Source organism: Hoplias malabaricus, chromosome 1 (assembly GCF_029633855.1).
Source record: "Hoplias malabaricus isolate fHopMal1 chromosome 1, fHopMal1.hap1, whole genome shotgun sequence".
In the NCBI taxonomy this organism is placed as follows: domain Eukaryota; kingdom Metazoa; phylum Chordata; class Actinopteri; order Characiformes; family Erythrinidae; genus Hoplias; species Hoplias malabaricus.
In genome coordinates, this window is record NC_089800.1 from 39,899,648 (window position 1) to 39,919,714 (window position 20,067).

General features: G+C 40.2%; 1 protein-coding gene across 4 annotated transcripts in view; it reads right to left on the reverse strand.

Annotated features, from left to right (window-relative positions):
* phldb1b (pleckstrin homology-like domain, family B, member 1b) overlaps positions 1-20,067 on the reverse strand; it is a 109,428-nt gene that overhangs the window by 37,406 nt on the left and 51,955 nt on the right. For all 4 annotated transcript variants that reach the window (XM_066662533.1, XM_066662537.1, XM_066662536.1 and 1 more), the window contains exon 6: positions 12,614-14,121. In XM_066662533.1, coding sequence (XP_066518630.1) covers positions 12,614-14,121 — 1,508 coding nt within the window. The remainder of the gene's footprint in view (positions 1-12,613; positions 14,122-20,067) is intronic.

The following is a 20,067-nucleotide window of genomic DNA, read 5'->3' on the forward strand; positions in this document are numbered from 1 at the left end:
ATGATGAAGATATTTTTGCGATATGGCATATGGAGCAGCCCTAATGGGGACATAGCAGAATAAAAATAATCGATATAGACAAGATTATGTTGATTAGAAGTTCTGAATGTTGATTTTGATTAGTTTGCGATTAATTGCCCAGCCCTAGTCCCTCGCCTAGTGTACTTTCTTCTCAATATCAGACCAAATTAGTCTAGAATTGTCAGTGGGGCTGAATGATTAATTGTTTTTAAATCACAGCTTTCAATTCACAAGACCTGCGATTTATTATGGCCTACTTCATTAACAACATTGTCTTAAAAGGGGAAATTAAACCTGATAACTCCAATCAGGTCTGATCTGGTGAACTGCCTGTAGTTTAACTTGACCAAACAAAACCTATCTGCTGTGCTATTCCAATAGAAATGCTCCAAAATGACTTCAAATAAAAATCTTTTTACATTGACTTCCATTGAAGAATAAGGAGGTTTTCCATTCAATGATACCTTTTGTGAGTGAGAGATTATATATGAGTGAGTGAATGAGTTACAAGCCAGTTTCATGAAGTGCTTTGTGTATGGGGCGAAAAACTGTATATTAAAATCAAACTACTGAACAGAATTTGTTCAAATCTGAGTCCTACTAGAGAAGTTGTATAAGGTCAGAAGAAATACTCATACACTGAAAAGACACCACTCACCCTACTATTTAAAGTTTCAGACTTTTAAAAGCTTCTTGACATGCAATGAACAAGGATCCCTGAGGCCATGAGAGTAGGGCTGGAAAATGGCGCTTGTAAAAGCTCTTTGAATCCTCACACAGGCTGCGGCTCGCATTTGATCTCCACGTTGGCCTGCTGTGTCTCTGATCCTGCACTTCCGCTCATGCTGATAAATGGGTTCTGAAGCTACCTGTGCTAAGCTAATGGAGCGTTTAGACCTTTTCTCATTTAAAGCTAATGAAGCATTGCTTAGACCATTCATCTTATAGGCTCCCAATGCCTATTAGGACTGCACATTATAGAAGAAATACTAGCACTGCTATACACTGCAAATGCAGTTCACCTTACAATACATTTAATATTTACCTGTGAATCAATATTGACAAATGTGTAAAGATTAGTGAATGTTATTCCGATCTAGTTTAAAATGAATTATTGACTCTTGTATTACACCAATACCTTGATTCAACTAAACAACCACAGAAAAGAGACAAAACCAAGGGAGTTTTGCTGTAGTTTCCCAAATTAATGAGATCAGATGGATAGATAGTGAATTTTTGCTGACGTCTCTTATTCTCAAATATTTCTTCAGAGCAAAAGAGCTCACCAAGAGCTCAATAAATGTCTCTGTATTTTTGCATATATATCCTTGCTACTAGTTCCCACACTGTGGAGACCTCCTCTGTGGTCTGCTTTAGCTTTAACATACCCACGCATGCTGGAATGGATGAACAAACACAACCCGCTTGTCCTCCTGCTTCAGCCCACTCAGGCTCTATGGGCTGCCAATGGTGAGACAATTTGCTTAACCAGATATTATATGGCATTCTATGCTGTAAACACTAAACTATCAGAAAGAAAACACTACCCTGTCAGAACATTGGTAGGTGACAATGTGTATACACATACATTTTTGTTGGCCAAGGAACATATAATGTCAACACAGCCACAAAGACTGCTGTACACCTTATTATTTAAAGGGAGACTTCTAGATGGAAAAGGGACATGTTTGTGTATTTGCACTTTAAATGTTCTGTTTTGTTTATTTAATTCTTTTTTTAATGTGGAAAACTAAAATAAAACACCCACATTTTTTGTTGTGTTGTGTGTTCTGCTATGAACAGGACAAGCTGTTCTGCTGCTGTCTTGATGCTCATTTGTTTGGTCTGAAACCATAACAGTGGCGCTCTGATTGGTCTGCATTATTTTAACGCACATACAGTGCAAAACAGGTTCTAATTGAAAATTTAATGCAGGGTTGCAGTTCGTCAGTTTCAGAAATTGCGTGAACTATAATATATGTGTGTTAGTTTTCAAAACTTGACTTGTTTTTTTTTATTAATCTGTAAAAGTTTGACGCTGCAAATAGGCATTAACACACACCAGTGGTAGTGTTTGTAGTCCGTGAGGGTTTGGGTCTTGGTTCAAAGCATATGGGCCATGTTTCGGGATACCTTGCCTTCTTTTGACATTTTGTAAATTAATTTTTCAATTAAATTAATTAAAATAAAGTAAAAAATTTAGACTACACCAGCAAAGATTAAAAACCGTACCTAATGATTTAGTTCTGTTGTGAAACGCTCACCCTAAATGTTCATCTAAGTATCTTTCTACATATGAAGAGCAGGATTTGCCTGTAAATTGAATTCATAGGTTTGCTAAAAACATACATCTTTTGGCCAAAAAGAGGTTAAGAACATGACATCACAACAGGGTGATAACAAATCTGGACAGTACTTCGGCCAGTTGATGCCATTTTGCAGATGGCAACATTCTCATTTTAGAAAAAGTGTAAAACACTAGATGTTCTTAAACCGTATTGGGCAGACTATATGAGTTTCCCAAAAATCACATGTATAAAGTCAGGTCCAGAGCTGGTAGGAGGGAAATGAACTCTGCAATTCAGATTCAGTAAAAGAAGAGATGTCAGGGGTGAGGCCACAGCACAGAATGATTGATGGTGCTCTTCTCTGAGACAGTCCATTTCTCTCATTTCCGCACAGGCAATTCCACCCAATCCCCCACTGCACTGACCAATCAGAACCCAGCACAGCAGCGGCCATGACACCTGACCCCAAAGCTTACATTCCACTGACCTCTCGCTGTCTGAAATGACACAGACAGTACACACGCAGAGCTACTCTCGACCTCCCACACAGCCGTGCTTGCCCTCCTGCCATGTCTCAGCCTCTCTGTCTCTCATCTCAGTCCTGAACCTCATTGTATATCTGAGCATGACACTTTAGCAATAACTTGATGAAGAATGTAAATACAGTCATTTTGCTGTAAGTTGTAAATAGTGTTTCAGCCCAGACTGTTTTTTGAATAAACAGATTGTGCATATTAAAATAGGGAATACATCAATTCAAACCAATCCACTGCACACAGAGAAATAAGAGTACTTATAAAATATGGAAAAAACAAGAACAGAAATGAAAGAGAAACAAGTGAAAGTGACTATAGATTAGGACTGTGCTATATCATCCCGTTTGCATTAATATCGTCATAATTTTTAAAACAATTTTAAAAAGTCAATATTGTGATATTATAACGTTTACCTAACAACGTCATGCAATTAGCCATAATATGGCATACATTCTTTACATGAGTCCTTTAGGCACAGTGAAGTACAATGAAAAGTGTCTCTGAATGACTGAAATTAGATTTGTAATAAAACACTGTTTAATAAATAAAATAATTTAATACTTTTAATATATATTACATATATTTTATAATTTATATTAATATTACTTTTTTTGTTGCAATAGTGTGTTCTTGAAATTAATAAAAGTATTTTTCATTGTTTCGTCATATCGCCAAGGATCTTGCCATCGTGAAAATACCCTACAATATTGTGATATGTTTGGGCTATATCACCTACCCCTAATGTAGATTTTAAAAAAGATTCTCACCTGGGTACTATGGAGTAAACAGGAGCTTGTTCTCAACAAATGCTGAGTTGGGTCGTTCTGAATAGAGCTGTTTAGTCAGGGAAAGACGAGTGCTGTGGGTTTTTTTTTCTTGAGGTTTTGTCTTCTTTATGTTCCTTAACCATTTCATTTGAATTTGAATCGAAATTAGACCACATCAGCTCTGTCCTTCTCAGAGCTTACTAGTGTCACTGTTCAAAATCATCCAGCTCACACTTTTAAAAGAAGGGTTAAAAATGTTTCTTTGGAGCCAAGCCACAGATCAAATATTCCTGATTCCCCAATGTGCTTTAATTGTGGGAGTAAATGCGGTGCACCAGAGCCGTTCTCACTCCTTAAATTCCTTTCTCCAAGCAAATTCAAAAATGTTATATTAGCAAAGGCACCAAAAGCACCAGTCCCTTTACACACAAATAAGTTTATTTTAATATAAAGACATTGGGTACAGCTGATATGTTCATGGAAAACTATAAGGACTAGTGATGTTGGTGCATTGCTAAAGGCTACATATCAGTCAAAGCTAAATATCAATGTCAATTAAAACCAGTATCATCATGCATCCTTATTTAGTCATCATCGATTAGATTATTTCAGAAAAGTCACTTCAATGTTGCCCTGTCTTTCATGTGACACACTGTATAGCAACCCTTTGTCAAATAGCTTCGAATGAGTCCATGAATGTGAGTTAGTTACAAGCCAGCTCCATAAGGTGCACTGCATAGAACAACAAAATATTTAATACAAGCTTCAGCTGAGAGGGCCTTGTCTTCTTGACACGGGATTTGAAAGCTTTGCAAGCCCTTGTTTTCTAATTTTGATTATGGATTTGCTGCAGTGTAACACCTGCCCGTGAGGGGTATGAATGTTGGAAAATTGTTCTGCAAATATATATCCTGCCACTGTTGCTTTTATTTCCATGAGTTGGTTCTTGTATGTCCTTGCTTTAAGGAACTATTTATTTCTAAATGTGTAGAGTCATACTGAGTAAAATACGGGACACTTTCCAGAAAATGTTGTTTGTGGTTTGAAGTTTTGTGTCTGCTAACTCAGTTGTGTAACATGCAGACATGGCTTCACTCTGGCTAATGTTTGTCCTGTACTCTACTCCACTGAGTCATTTATTGGTTGGCAGCTAGCTCACTGTCGCTCTGCTGTTACTCAGCAGAATCCAGACAGACTCTTTAGCCTTGGGTTGAATACAATAATATGATGTTATATACGAGGGGATGAATCAGGCATGGGGTTTTCCATTAACTTGCTATAAAACTATCCATGGCGATATTAATTTGCTGCCTTTACTATGTGAAGTTACTCCTGTTCCCAGACTATAGCATTAATCAAGCCCAACCCCCACAACCACCCCTTTACAAAACCCCCCAATGGGCCCACAAGCCCCCAATGAACTGCTAATACTTGCTAAGCTCTCTCTGTCCTGCAAAAAGGACAGATGGCTCCTGACCTTTTGCCATTTGCGCTATATAGTAGAGACTCTCTCTTGTTTCTAAATGTATTGGCAGCCACACACAAGCTGATATATAAAAGGCTAATATCACACAGAAAAATAGAGACTGTTGAGGCAGTTAGTGTCATTGGAAGCTTAGTGTGTTTTAATGCATCAGGAATGAGAGGCATTTCCAGAAGAAATCTCAGACATGTAAACCTTGGGCCTGTACTAGACTTATTTGGTATTTTATTGGAGGATTAGGTGTGGGAGGGTTGCCCTTGACATTTTTGGGTTAGGACTGATTACTCCTAACAGTGTGTCGTAACGATATTCGTGATTATAATCCAATACATTTTTTATATTGCCTGGATATAAGGTGTATTTTTATGCATAAAACCTGCTTTGTAAAAACAGATGAGGATATTGCTCTATTCCTGCTTCATAGGTTTGGTAACATTACTTAAGCAGGGACATACTCCAAATTCTGGAGACTCCCAACTGCATGAAATTAAGCACACACATGAAGGGCTACAAAACTAAAGAGCTTAAGTTACAAATAAGTTTTTTATGGTAATTCAAACAGTGAATAAATACTTAGAGATGAGTCAACTTCAGTAACAAACAAGCTAGAGCTGGATTCTTATTCAGAGAGGTTAAAGAGATGTGGCACTTCAGAATGAACACACTGAGAACACACCGTGACACCAGTAGATCTCCAGAATCATAGAATCATCAGGATTGCACAATGATATCAGAAAAAAAAAACCTCAATGTATTTGCTTAAAGTAAACATTGGAATTGGAGAAGTGGAGATGGAAAAAGTTTCTGATGATGCCTTCACTGTAGTTGAATAGTTTTTAGGTGATGCAAGTCTAATCTGCTAATCCAGACAAATCTATATTTTATCAATACTTTGGAAATATTTATGGCAGGATCTATATCAGCAGCAGCAAATGGGGGGGCATGTTGACCCACAGTTTCCATATCCAGTCTTCAGTTTGAAAGGTTCAGCCACTTGAAAGAAAGTAAGTAAGACGTTTTACACGAACACAGCCAGACGTGTTAATTCCTGCTGGCAATTAAATCAAACTCAAATCTTAGCCAACAGACATAAGCAGAGACAAGTAGAATGGCCTTCTCTTTAATGGCCTTCTGATCCACAGAGAAAGCACACTATAAAGCAGGATTACCTTGATGAGAGCAGCCAGGTTGTGCAGTAGGGTGGGCTTGTGCTGGACAAGGTAGAGCAGGGTGTGCTCTCTGCTCTCGTCCGCTGAATATTCAGGCCGCAGGGCAGATGTTTGCCTCTGGCTCATGGTTAGTTCCTAGGTCAGCGTGCTCCAGCAGAAGCCGGTATTCCCCACGAGCTTCAGCGACTGCAGAAGCAATGCCAGTGCTGGTGGGGACACCCCTCCAAGAAGGGAAAGGAGGGGCTTTAGTTGCGGGGGAGGAGTAAAACCTTTGTGCACTGCCTGATGCTGCATGAAAGTTGTGGTGTGCAGCTTCAAGCTCCAGCAATTTGTCTACTTTTGATTCCTTACAGCAGAGTAATTGTTTGCTTTTAGATGCCTTTGTATATGTGCTTTCCCGAAATAAAGAACCCCTGCCTGGCTTTAGTAATTTATAAATTGTTTTAACTCTTTAATAAGGACCTCCTATATTGAAGCATTAGAGTCCAGGGTTCACGAGTAGGCGGCCCACAGGCCTAATGCGCCCGCAAGAGTTAAACCTTTGGCTTGCCACCAATACAGCCACAGTCACATTGGGTTTTGTGTCCTCGAATGTTTGTATGTGTAATTCCTCATTTTTCGCTGCTACTACTAGAATAACAAGGCTTTTAGGAATGTCCAACTGCTGAGACAAAATATATATATATAAACCCTTCTGCATTTTGTCTCAGCAGTTGGACGTGTGTGTGTGTGTGTGTGTGTGTGTGTGTATGTATATACACACACATTATACACCTACTATGAATACAAATGTAATTCTGATAACAAATGTACATTTCACACCACATTTCCATAACAGCACCGTTTCAATGTGATTCACAACGAATAAAAATGGAACAATCATTCTGACACCATTTGTTATGTGTAATTCCCCAGCAAAGTAATTATAGCATGCCATGGTTACAGATTTTATCAGAGCAAGATCTGAGGGGAGTAAACTCCTTCACATGGAAAGCTGTAGGTTAGACTTGTAATCAAAAATCAGCTGTCTCGGGGAGATAACACAAGTAACGAGAAATCGCTGTATTTACTGTGTGAAGCTGTGACATCTTTAAGCAGATATGGCACATATTCACTGCTCTTCACTGGCTTGATTGCATGAGCTGAGAAAGTCGTTAGTGACCCAGATAATCTGTAATAAGGAAACTGAGGCTACATTTCACCTTCTGACAATTCTATCTCACTTGCAGTGAGAAGGATCATGTTTAATCTGTCCCTAAGCACTAGAATCACACAGCATTCAAACCGAGCCAGTAATTATTACATGTATTAGAACATCAACTAATTTATCAAGTCAAGCATTTGTAAGCTCAACAGTTATGAGATTTTCTAAATGAGAAATAATGAATGAAGAAACAAACTGGCTTGCCAGTATGCTCATTTTAGACAATGGAGAGAACTTCAAAAGCTGAAAAGCATGAACCGAAATATTACTCTATTCCTGCTCGATTGGAGGGTAATATTGAATTATTTTTGCTGTTTCTGAGCACTTAAGGTGAAAATGTCTCCAAATTTGAAAGACTGCTAACTGCATTACAGAGAGTGCTACAAAACCTTACAACACCAGTTACAAATGACTGTGGTAATTCAAGCAGTGAATAAAAACATAGTCAATTTAAACTTAAATCACGTACAAACAAAAGTGTTATTTTCCCTTAAATATACCATTCCACCTTAAAAGGCTCTGAGTTTAGAGTTTCCCTACAATCTTAGACATTCCCTTTAAACATATGTGCAAAAACACATGGCTGTAGGTGCTGCTGTACTAAAATATTACCAGTCTTTCATGCTATCAGGTAGAGTGTGGCTAAAAGATAACAAATAAATATATTTTTATCTATTCCCTTGAAAACAAACTGGACTGTGGGCCTTATACACTGCAGGAAAAGAAAGACTAATGCTATTTTAATTTGACTGAAACACTAAACAACTAAAATATCCCTAAATCAACCATTAAGCTACACTAACCTCAGCATAATTTACAGTTTTTATATTGTTGTATCTGGACAATCCTATTTTATTTTATTTATATAACTACTGGATATTCTGATGTAATGATTAGAAGTGTTTTTCACTAGCACAGCCCCCCCAAGGTGAAGCCGGTGATTCGTCTCAAATCAGAACCTCATGCTTTGGAAGCTACAACAACGGCAACGTCAACGTTAAGTGTTTTTTTGTCAGCCACAAATCCAAGGAGGACTTGAACCTTATCAAAAGACCACCCAGGTTTCAGGTACCAAATTTGCCTAATGGAAATGCAAAAATGCAGAATACAGCAGAGTTGGTACCATGCAGTGCAAAAAGCACCATATGAATAGCTCAACCAATCCGTTATACAAGGAAGAGAACAAATGAAAGCTAGTATTCACTAATCAGCACTATTCCTCTGCTCAATACCACACATCTGACTCTCACAGTAAGCCCCAAAATAATGTACTTTTTGCCTATATACCTCACATAGGCCTATTACATCTCATGGAAATGTAATTATTCTGTGAGAAAATTACATCATCTGAGGCAAGTCTAGTACACTTACATCAAATATACGACTGACAGCAAGCTTTTTTTGGTCAATACTGCCATATGCCTAATGTGTTTGTATGCACCTAAACTGTGTGTGTGAAGCCTCTTTGTAATTTAAGAGTGATGAATCACAATGAATTAGCAATCACAATGAGGTCACATGACTGATGTTAGCGGCTCACTGCTCAGTCTCACATTAGACAGGAATAATCAACCCAAATGGATGGGGACATTGAAATAATAAAACGTCCCATTTCAAAACTCCAGCTGGAAGTTCACCAGTGGTAATGGTGGGCAATATGGCCCTGAAATAATATTACAATATTTCAAGGTATTTTTATGATAGTGTTGGCGATAGTAATTCAAGAACATACTTTTACAACAAAACAAATGCTAAAGTTTTACTTGTAGAAATGCATGAGCGATTTTATACCACTAAAGTTGATACTTGGCATTGGGTGGGGATGATCCATCATGTCTCATTCTATAGGCAGTGCTCTTCGATTGAGTTAATACAAGCTGTACAATGGGCCCAGTTTAAAACGGGTGAATAAACTCATTAGACTGAATTGCATCAAATTATTTTGCTATACTCTAATGATTCAGACTAAAACTGGTTATAGAATCAGTTTACATAGTTCCAGCATTTTCTATGGGCACTGATTCAGTATGACATAATCATAATCAACAATGTATCAGAGCCACCTTTTTATAATTAATTGGAAACTATATTATTTACAGAAATAGATAACACAGAGTAGACCCTGACATATCTGAATACTCTGTACGTGTTCACTTGATAATTTGCTGTGTGAATCATGCTTTGTCCAAGAGAGTAAGTGCTAATCTCACCACATCAAATTTCATATGCACTTTCATGCACTTCCCAAGTGATTCGGATTCTGAAGTGTCTTCTGTTTGCCACACGCTCTGCTGAGTTCGCCTCCCTCTGTCAAGCATGTCAACTGCTCCAGGCATGTGGCATGTTTCAGCTCTGTGCATATCACACACACACATGCTGCACACAGACTCAGAGTCCAGACACCCGAGCATGACGTCCAGGTTGCACTGCAGATTCATTTGATAAATGTCATATTGTGAGTTGAGGTGGTGTGAAAGTACAAGGCTGTCATTGCAGATACATCACAAAGAACAGCCAAGACCTTTTCATCAGAATCTGATCAGGGCTGTTCACTTTCAGAGGGCCTGTTTAAACCTGTCATTAACTTTTAGATCATGTCAGGATCATGTCTGGCTGGACTGTAAACAAGATTTCTCACTGGATTCTCACTGTCAGATATAGAACAATTCTATGGAGCATCTGCTGTGATTTGGGCAGTGTTTGGACAAGGAGAAATATTTCAAGACCGGTTTTACAAGTACAAGGTTTCATGTACAAGGTTTATGTGCCGTTCATTTTGAGAAAATGTACCAACAAAGTCGCTGCTTATAGATAGTAAAAAAAAAACATTCTATTTACAGTTGTGTTAAACATGGCCAACATCCATCTCTGACCTCCTGGAAATGTGTTCGGATTGTAACTTGATCACAACACATCCTGGGGTTTTCACAGTTGGCTTTTCAAGAGGTCAAGGGAAATCCAAGCATAATCTCATCACTGAAAACATGTGATAATGCAAAGTGTAAGCAGGCTCTGATGAATGTGATGTGATTCACTATAAGAGAGAGAATGGGTTTTCATGGGGACACTTCAGTATTAGAAAAATGGCACAATACCATTATCTCTCATATTGATCTGTCATGTGGATTTGTCTCCCACTGTGTGAAAAAAAATCCTAGTTAAAGCTTTGCTGTCTTTATCTCTTCAGAAAAGCTGGTACGAGACTTTTCTTTCTTTCTTTCTTTCTTTCTGTTTGCACTCGACCTTGTGCAAATATACTCCACTTGCTCAGTGTCTATGAAAGTGTATTGTGAATCAAATGTTATTTTTACACATTTAGGCTAGGTTTATAACATTATGGGATACTCCTTTTTTGAGAAAACACATAGATTTTGTGTTTAAGACCTTTGCCTGAGACATGACTGAAGCCATCTGAATGAAGCCATTCAAAAACCACTTTAATTCACTAAACGAGTTAGGGATTGGACAGATTACTTAGTTTTTTGCATAATTAAATGGTTAAGATGTAAATCCCAGGTGGTTTGGTGTGAAATTCTTCCAAGTGGCTATGTTTACATACAAAGTTTTTCTCCAATCCAAGTGATTAATTCTAATTACAAATGAAGACTGAGGTGTTTATATGTGCACTGTACAACCTGATGAATTTCTCCTTTTACAAGTAATCTGACCCAAAATGATGTGCATTTGCAGAGTACTTTTAGTATATACATTACCATAACAATGAGCCTGTGAACGAGTCCAGTCACAGTGAAAGGACCTTATGTTCCGCTCATGCACAGAGCTTACAAAAAACTTTCAGACTGGGGATTGTAATCAGGTACAGATGTTGACAAGGCTATTCTTCTATTTAGCGGATTATTTTAAGGATTTTGCATCTTTTTCACCTTTTTTCTGTTTGTTCAAATAGAATTTGTAATCGGAATGACCTACTACTCTACCGACTACTCTTTTCATATTGAGGTGTATAACTGGATGTATTCTCCTCTTTGTAATTTCTCTGCAAACATTGTTGTCCCATTTCACCCTGCTCTTCAATGATCAGGAGACGCCACAAAACCCCCACAGAGCAAGTATGATTTGGCTGGTGGATTATTCTCAGTGACACTGACGTGATGGCATTGTGTTAGTGTGTGTTGTGCTGGTACGAGCCCTCAGTGTCACTGCTGGACATGTAGATACAAGGTAGGTGTTCCTAATCCAGTGATCGTTCATTCGGTATCGTGTATTCCGATTGAGCTATTAGATGGATTATTACCAGATTATCAGGATGCATATAAACAGTGGCGTTGACAGCGACCAGATGGAGTTCTCTCCATTGTCTAAAAAAAATCCAAATGCCTTTTCTCTGCTGTGAGCAGAGATAAAAAGCCTAGCATACCTGACCAAATGCTTTGGGGTTTTTACCCATATACCGTCAGGCTTCGTTAACACATTAGACTGGTTTTGTGCTGTGTGCCATTAGAGAACACACAGTAAGATAATTAAAGCAAAAATGAGCCATTTTCAGACACAAATTCAGCTGAAACACTTTGGAGAGCTATTTGACTCAGAGGCATCTTTCCGGACAACAGACTGGACCAGCATGAATGCCCCCCCTCCCCCAACACCCCGTAAAAAGAGACAACAAACAATGGCGTTGTCATGGTGAAATCAGAGCCTTCTGCCACAGCAAGACGGCAGCACCCGTCACTTTCAGGCAGATTGGAATGGCAGTTGTCTCCAATCTTTCCTTCTCTGCTCTGCGAGTTTTCAAACAGACACAGCCTCAAAATTACCACCATATCATCGCTGTTAGAACAGAACCTTGTATGTCTATCTCTGATGTCTTCTCTTTTTTTGATCTAATATGTAATCACGTTACACTGCCAGAATTTCTACAAATAGTCACATATCTCTCAAATGACTTTAATCTCATAAAATGAGAAGTGTTTTAATTTCATGCAATGACAGCACACATTTTTTTCAGTTCAGATCCAGATTCTGATACAAGAGCTCTTTTTATTTTCATATCACCTTTATTGTCGTAATAATACTAATCAAATTTTGGTATTGTAAAATAAACAAAAAATGTTAGTAGCAGTTATATTTATCGCACCCTTTTTTTCCCCCCTTAGTTCTAAATAATGTTTCTAGAACGGTACTCACCAGTCTCTCCATCTCCTGCTCGCGGAGACGTTCCTCACGCTGACGGCGATGGTATTCCAGAAGATCATCCTCGTTGTCGCTGATCTCTGTAATGCTATTCTTGCGCTCTCTCATCCCCGGGTGGGCTAGTCGGAAGTCCCTATGGCCCACCGACATCTTCCTATGGTTCCTGGGGCTGGCCAGGGGTGAGGAACCCGGCAAAGAGCCCAGACTAAAGGCTGGAGACAAGCTGTTCCCTAAACTCCCCTTTCGCCCACTGCTGCCTTCCAACAGGCTTGAGGTTGGTGAGGGGCTGCGGGCACGGACCAAACGAGGACTGAAGAGCTCCTCAGTCGGGGAGGCCGCTTTGCGTCTGAGCCTCGGGCTGTCGGGGACCCCTTTAGTGGACAGGCTCTCGGGTGTCCGGAGGGTTCCAGGGAGGGCCCCAGGGAGCACAGGTACACCTCTGCGGGCCACAGAGGGGCTGAGAGGGGGCAGCTCCCTCATGCTGCTACCACAGCTGACCTCTATATTCCGTCGGGCCAGCCGAGGACTTTCTGGTGGCTGAAGGTTGCGTGGCTGTGGATGAGGCTGGATGATGTGGACTATGGGGTCCAGGGGAGGCTGGAAGGCTCGAGGTGGAGGGGAGAGTTGCTGGGACGGACTGGACGAGGGTGAGTGGTCCAGCTGTGGCTGCTCGCTAAACGGGCTGGAGGGGCGATCTTGAAGGATGCTGGCCATCTTTATTCTGGGACTTGACGGGGAAGAGGAGGGGGATGTGGTGGTAAATTTTGAGGCAAGTTTGGGACTACCTGGTACAACTATCCTACCAAGTGTTTGGATATCATTGGACGCACCAGATATGGAGACAGAAGGCAAAGAAGGGGGCAGTCTAGGGCTATCAGGAGCTTTAGCGGCTGGGTTATCCTGGGTTAGACTCAGACCTCTTCTGCTCGGCTTTGGGCTCAGAGGAGCTTCCAGGAGAGCCTTCCTCTGGAGTCGGGGACTTTCTGGAACCTTCTGACCTCCACTGTGGTTGGGCAACATGGTCCTGGGCTGAGGTACAGGTGGCTGGCTGGTGTAATTGTAACTGGAGGACCTGACAGGTACTGGAGGTAAAGAGGAAATCTGGTCCGGACAACCACTTGGCGAGGGGCTGGTGAAGCTGCCACTGCTGGCGGCTGAGGGAGATGAGAGCGGAGAGAAGGGAGGGGAAGTGTTTCCATAGCTAGAGCCTACAGACATAGCACCAGGACTCGTGGGGGGAGAAAGGAGGTAGCGGCCACCTCCGTTTAACAATGGGGACAGTGGAGATTCGGCAGCAGGGGGCCCGGAAGGCTTCCTGGGCTCAGAGGAGGAGGACGGCTGGGGATCATCCATGACTAAGGAGTCCATAATGTCCTGCAGGTCCTTTTCAATGGAGCTGACAATGGCACTGTGCTCAGGTCGCACTCTCTCTTTCTCTTTGGGGGCTGGGTGAGACTCCACTGCTTCTGGCTGATGGTTCCCATTGACCAGGCTCTCTGAGTCTGTAGGAGGCAAAGATGTCGTCAGCAAAGAGGAAAGTAGGAAGGTCTCCAACATTGAATTAACACACAAAAGTGGGTTCTAACTCTGGTTCTTTACATTAAAAAAAAATTCATAACAGAATTCATAATTCTTATTATTATTATTATTATATTTTTTTAGTAAAGACAGTGGTTCTGTACAAACAACTGTTATAACTGTTATAACAACTGTTATCATAGGGCTGAACAATAATTCAATATAAATATATAATTGCAATATAAAATGTTTCAATAACAATAATATTGTTATAAACATTTTAAATCAGTGATCATCAATGTATAAACCTAATGTTGTTTTCGTGGAAAATTTGCCTCAGAGGCAAAAGTTGAGCTCCCCTTTTAAAGAGCCATGTTTATTTCAAATGGCGTCTAGAGCACAAAGAGGAATGTGTTATATAAGGGGAATATAACCTTAAAACATTTAACGTGGACCTTAATTTTAATGTTGGTGGCAGAATGTTACAGAACTCTGTTTAAGACTGAAACAACGTCTTCACAAATTAATGTGAGGAATAAAGGATTTGAATAGATGTATATCGCCATTTAAGGTGGCACAGAGTGCAGCACTATTTATAGTGGAACAGGCGGCAAGTTTGTAGTTCTGGCTAGAATGTGACCTTTTTTGCCTGAGGCATCTTGTTGGACGTTAAAAATGAAACAGAATGATTAAAACAGCACATGTTTACAGCCACGCATTAGTTAAAAGTAAGTCTTCAGGAGCTCCGGTTTGGTGCCCAATCTCACTTCTTCATTCCGTCCTGATTTAACCTCCCCTGGTTTCAAGGGTCCTGGGGGAGTGAAATCAGGACAAGGAGGTGAGATTGGGCATCATACTGTGGCTGTGTCATTGTGCTGTTTCCTCTGATGCAAAACAAGCCCACATTACTAATGGCTTTGTATAGCTCTAATAGTTCTAAATAGAATAAGAAACCCTTGAAGAAACCTTTTTTTAAGAAACACTAGATGGGATTTTGTATTATTGCTCCTGAGCTCAACTAGATTTGCACAGTGTAATTCACGTTTACAGCACAGTCCCGAAATCCAGACTGCTGGGGTGGTATCCTACCCTCCTCCAAAAGTAACATAGTGCAGTTTCTGATGTGGTAAGCCCAGAGTAGTAATGTCAGAGGCCCTATTCTCCCTCACAGTGATTTTAAAGCTGTATTTCTAAAGTACAAATACTACCTAGTATTCCTTTAAGAGTGTAGCAACAATGCCAGGAACATTTAACAGCGCTTACACTGAAGAAGTCATGGGTTGAATTTATTTGATTTAAACAGGAACCAATTTAACTGAAATCTGCTGCGAAATACTGACTGAATTATGCTATAAACACATCATTAAGTCATGATGAAGTATGATATCCTGGGTTATCACAATAGATTATTTTCAGTGTCATGCTACAACTACCATAATATTATCAAAATACATGCCATGATATTTAAAGTCATGAATGTAAACAAAGTGGAATAATTGTGTCACATGCTATCATGACAGCAAATATTACAGCACCTTTCGTGACAGCTAGTGCCAGTGTTGACATGTCACTGTTTACAGAATCTGTTGTGATAAATCATGACAGCAGGTGACATGTTTATGGCATGGTTATGTCAAAGTTATATCAATGTTACATATATTAAAATCAACTCAACTTTTATTTTTAGCTAAATTCTCTTTGTCAGTAAATGTGTTCATGTATATACATTGTAGATTAGTCCTTCAATAAATACAGCTAGCTCATTTAAATTCAGCTGGACAAAAAAAAAAAAACAAGGAATGGAAGTGGAATATTTTTCTGTGCCGGTGCAAAACTGGCAGCTCTTAGAAGAGGTCAAACGCATTAACAAGAACACAGGTCACCCTGGTCTCAAAGGCAATCATGGCAAAAGCTCTTGTGAGGAAATAAAATTGGCACTGAGGCTGCTTCATTTACTTTCAGGTGAAGTGCCTTTTTGGATTATTACTGTAATGGCACCTATGTCTGAGGACCAGCCCCTGCCAAATACAGGGACACTGCTTATAAATTCAAAACTGCTGCCAACTTACAAAGGCACTGAGTTCAGGAGTAAATCAGCAGAGAGCATGGACAGGTTTTGAGAGATAAGGGCATGAAAAAATAAATTTAGGCAATCTCTAAAACACCCAGCGAATCCCTGTGGTCATTTGACCCAGCTCTCGGTCAACACACTACTAGCCCAACAGTGATGATTCAGCAGCTGACAGAGATAGGCATGTAGGGGTGGGCGATATCATTATATATATAACAGTATAATGAGGAAGTTCTCACATTTTGTGATACTATGTCAGAAAACTCATTACTTAAGTGTAATATGTATACAGTGTGCACATACAGAATAGTGAACAACCATTTCATTAAAAGGGCCTTGGTTAACTGGATTTAGTGCAGTTCAGTATGTTAATCATTATTAATGTCTTTATATTGTTTTGTTATCTTTATGTGTTTAAACATACTATATTTTGAATTTAATTTGTCTTTTTCTGACAAAAATAAATGATTTAGGCACTAAATATGGAATTTAACAGATATATTAGGCAGTGTGTGGTAAAACAGGGCATGGGAAAAAACAGACACTCTACAGAATAATACATGTTCATTTCTAGATTTAAATATTAGTGCTAATTTTATATATATATATATATAAAAATGAGCACTGATACTTTTATATGTGTAAACCCTTCTCTCACCAACATACACCTTAAGAAAAACATTCTTGAAAGGCATCTACTCCACATTTTAGGACGAAACTCTTCAAGTACCATGATCAATATTAAGAAAATATGGGCTTCTGTAAACTAACTAAACCCCATTTAAAATAAAATGCAATGCCTCCTTCATTACAAAGAAAGGAATGCACATGATGAGGTTATGTCTGTAGACATAATTATTGTTGTTTACACTCCAGCGTTTCAACAGTCTATGGTATGGTGTATATATTCACCATATTCACGACTATGTAAAGGAGAGTGCCCTCATTATGAAACGCTCTCCACTCAAACTCCTCACGAATAATGTATAACGCCGTTAGCCCTCGTCAATCTGTTCGGTAACCCCACGAAGGAACGGAGAAACGCTGCTGCCATGACTTCTGCTCAAATACCTTCTCATATACCACCCTACAGTTTGAAAAAGAGCGGTTTTAACGCACGGTGAAACCACAGAGTCGGGATTTTCCTGAGCCGTGAGTGCTTTCCTCCTGCAGCGTCACAGTGAAAGATACCGGTCCTTCCTTCAGGAAAAGCGTCGGTAAGGTTCAGTACTTACATGGAAGGAAAGATAAACCGTTTTCGACGTTAACCTCCGGCTGTGATAGCTGAGTGAAGCAGTGCGGCCCTGTATTGGAGCCGGACCGCCTGCCTCAGCGCTGGCTGAAGGGCGGGAGCCGCGGTGGTCCTGTAGCCGCGCTGGGTGCGCTGAAGCTCGGCCACAGTGCCTCGGAGCACCGCCCTCTCGCCCTGTCCATGTGGCCCCGCCCCCTCACCACTCACGCTGTGCGTGGAGCTCCACCCCCCCGCAGCTCGTCTTGTGCGCACAGCTCCGCCCCTTCGTCTCTCGCCCTGTCCGCGGTGCTGATGTGTGACGCACTGCTGGACCATTGCTTCGCTCTCGCTCTCGCTCTCTTAAAGAGACAGACCCGCGTTTCTCCACTCAAACGTGGACTTAGACACGTTCTGGCAGCCAGTATATCGCCCGTTCTGTTTACATACATGTATAAAATTATTATTAAGTTACTCCATTCAAACTTGGGCTGGCTATATGCCCTTATTTTAAACCCTAACCCCTAAGACATGAATGTTTTAACCTCAAAGTAATTTATTAAATCATTTTGGTTAATTCCATATTTGTTTCCAGATCGAATAAAGGAAAATATTATGTAAAATACCCTGTATTTTGTATTTAAAAACGAAATATCAACACAAGTCTTAAAATACAAGCTAATTACAAGTTTAAAATACAAGTTAATTTACAGTTTTGAAAAAAAAGTTCTTACAGTCCTTCAGCTGTTGGGTGTGGATAACAGAATATACCCCTTAAAAGAAATCCGACACAAATCATGGCAAAATATGTTGGTTGTTTCCAGGCAGCTGTGTTTTATACTTGGTGCAAGTAAAAACAAAAAGCCAAGGTTATAAAAGAAAAACATGAGGTTAGACCAAGGGATAGGTCAAAGCATCAAAATAGAAAACTGAAAGCCAGGAGAATAGAAAACACACAATTAAACTGGATTCTATTTGTGAGTAGTTGAAAAATCATGTATGTAGCCGTTGAGCTATAGATGAAACATTTCTTAAGCTGATTCAGATGTGTTAGAACAGGAAAACATGATATGCAGCGCAGGAAGACCCATCTTTGAGAAACATCATTACTAAATGAAGTTTTCTTATTTAATAATAAAAATAAAAAAAGAACAATACAAAATGCTTATCAAGCAAACATGTCTCAGCAGTATGGAAGTATCATCAAAATATCCCACAGACCACCCAGTGTCACTGGACTGAGGTGACCGGATATGGGGGAAGGAAGGGGGGGGGTTGAGTGAAGTGAGGGGGGCTGAGATACAAATACACTCTGTAAGAGATACCCCTGTTCCTAAAAATAAGCAGTGTGTGTTCAACAAAGCCCTCTGGACTGGGGACAAGCAGCAAACAGATTCAGCTGATGAGTGCAGAGTGAGACAGAGAGTCTAGCATTAGGTCTTCAGACTGTGTTCAGGTAATAACATGGCTGACTGATCTGGTCATTTTCCATAGACACAGCCATTTTTCACGTAATGAAAACGGTTTGAAATATTTGTGATTCACAAAAGACACTTCAGAATGGTGTCCCATCTTTACAGAGAACACAGTGGCACTGTTCCACAGTCCAGTAATGGGAGGCTTTATAGCCCCTTGGCACTTGGCATTGAGCATGGTTACCTTACATTCATGTTCAGCTGTTCTAGAGCATCTCATAAATCTTAAATGGTGTTACAAATGCTTTGACATATTGTTTAAGTTGAACTTGCGTTCAGATAAGCATGGATAGGCCAGTGGGTGGTCAATCACACATTTGATTGGACGTTCTACACTGAACAATCACTGGATTAGGAACACCTACCTTGTATCTGCACTCACTGTCAATTTTATTAGCTGCACTGACCATGGAGCAGCACTTTGTAGTTCTACAAATATAGGCTGTAGTCCATCTGTTTCTCTGCATACGTTCTTATTCCCATTTCACCCTGTTCTTCAATCATCAGGACCCCCATAGAGCAGCTATGACTTAGGTGTTGACCATTCTCAGTGCTTCAGTGACACTGATGTGATGGTGATGTGTTAATATGTGTTGCAATGGTATGAGTGCATCAGTCACTGCAGTGCTGCTCATGTATTTAAATCCCTGTGTCACTACTGGACTGAGAATAATGCACCAACCAAAAATATCCAACCAACAGCATCCTGTGGGCGGCATCCTGTGTCCACTGATAAGGGACTAGAGGACGACCAACACAAACTGTGCAGCATCAGATGAGCTACATTCTGACTTTACATCTACAAGGAGGACCAACAAGGTAGGGAGTGTCTAACAGAGTGGACACAATGTTTAAGATCTCCAGCAGCACTGCTGTGTCTGATCCACTCACCAGAGCGACACTCACTAACACTCCACCCCCATATCAGTATCACTGCTGCGCTAAGAATGATCTGAGGTGGTCCTGTGGGGGTCCTGACCATTGAATTGAACCAGGATAGTCAGTGGAGCTAATAACATGTAGAGCTGTAGCAATGAGAGCACGATTTTGGCTCGTAATAGAGACATAAACAAATTGGGAATGTTTACATGTGTACAACAGAGCCTCCTTCAGATGGGAAGGAATTCATTAAGCAGCTCAGGAAATGTAGTGGATC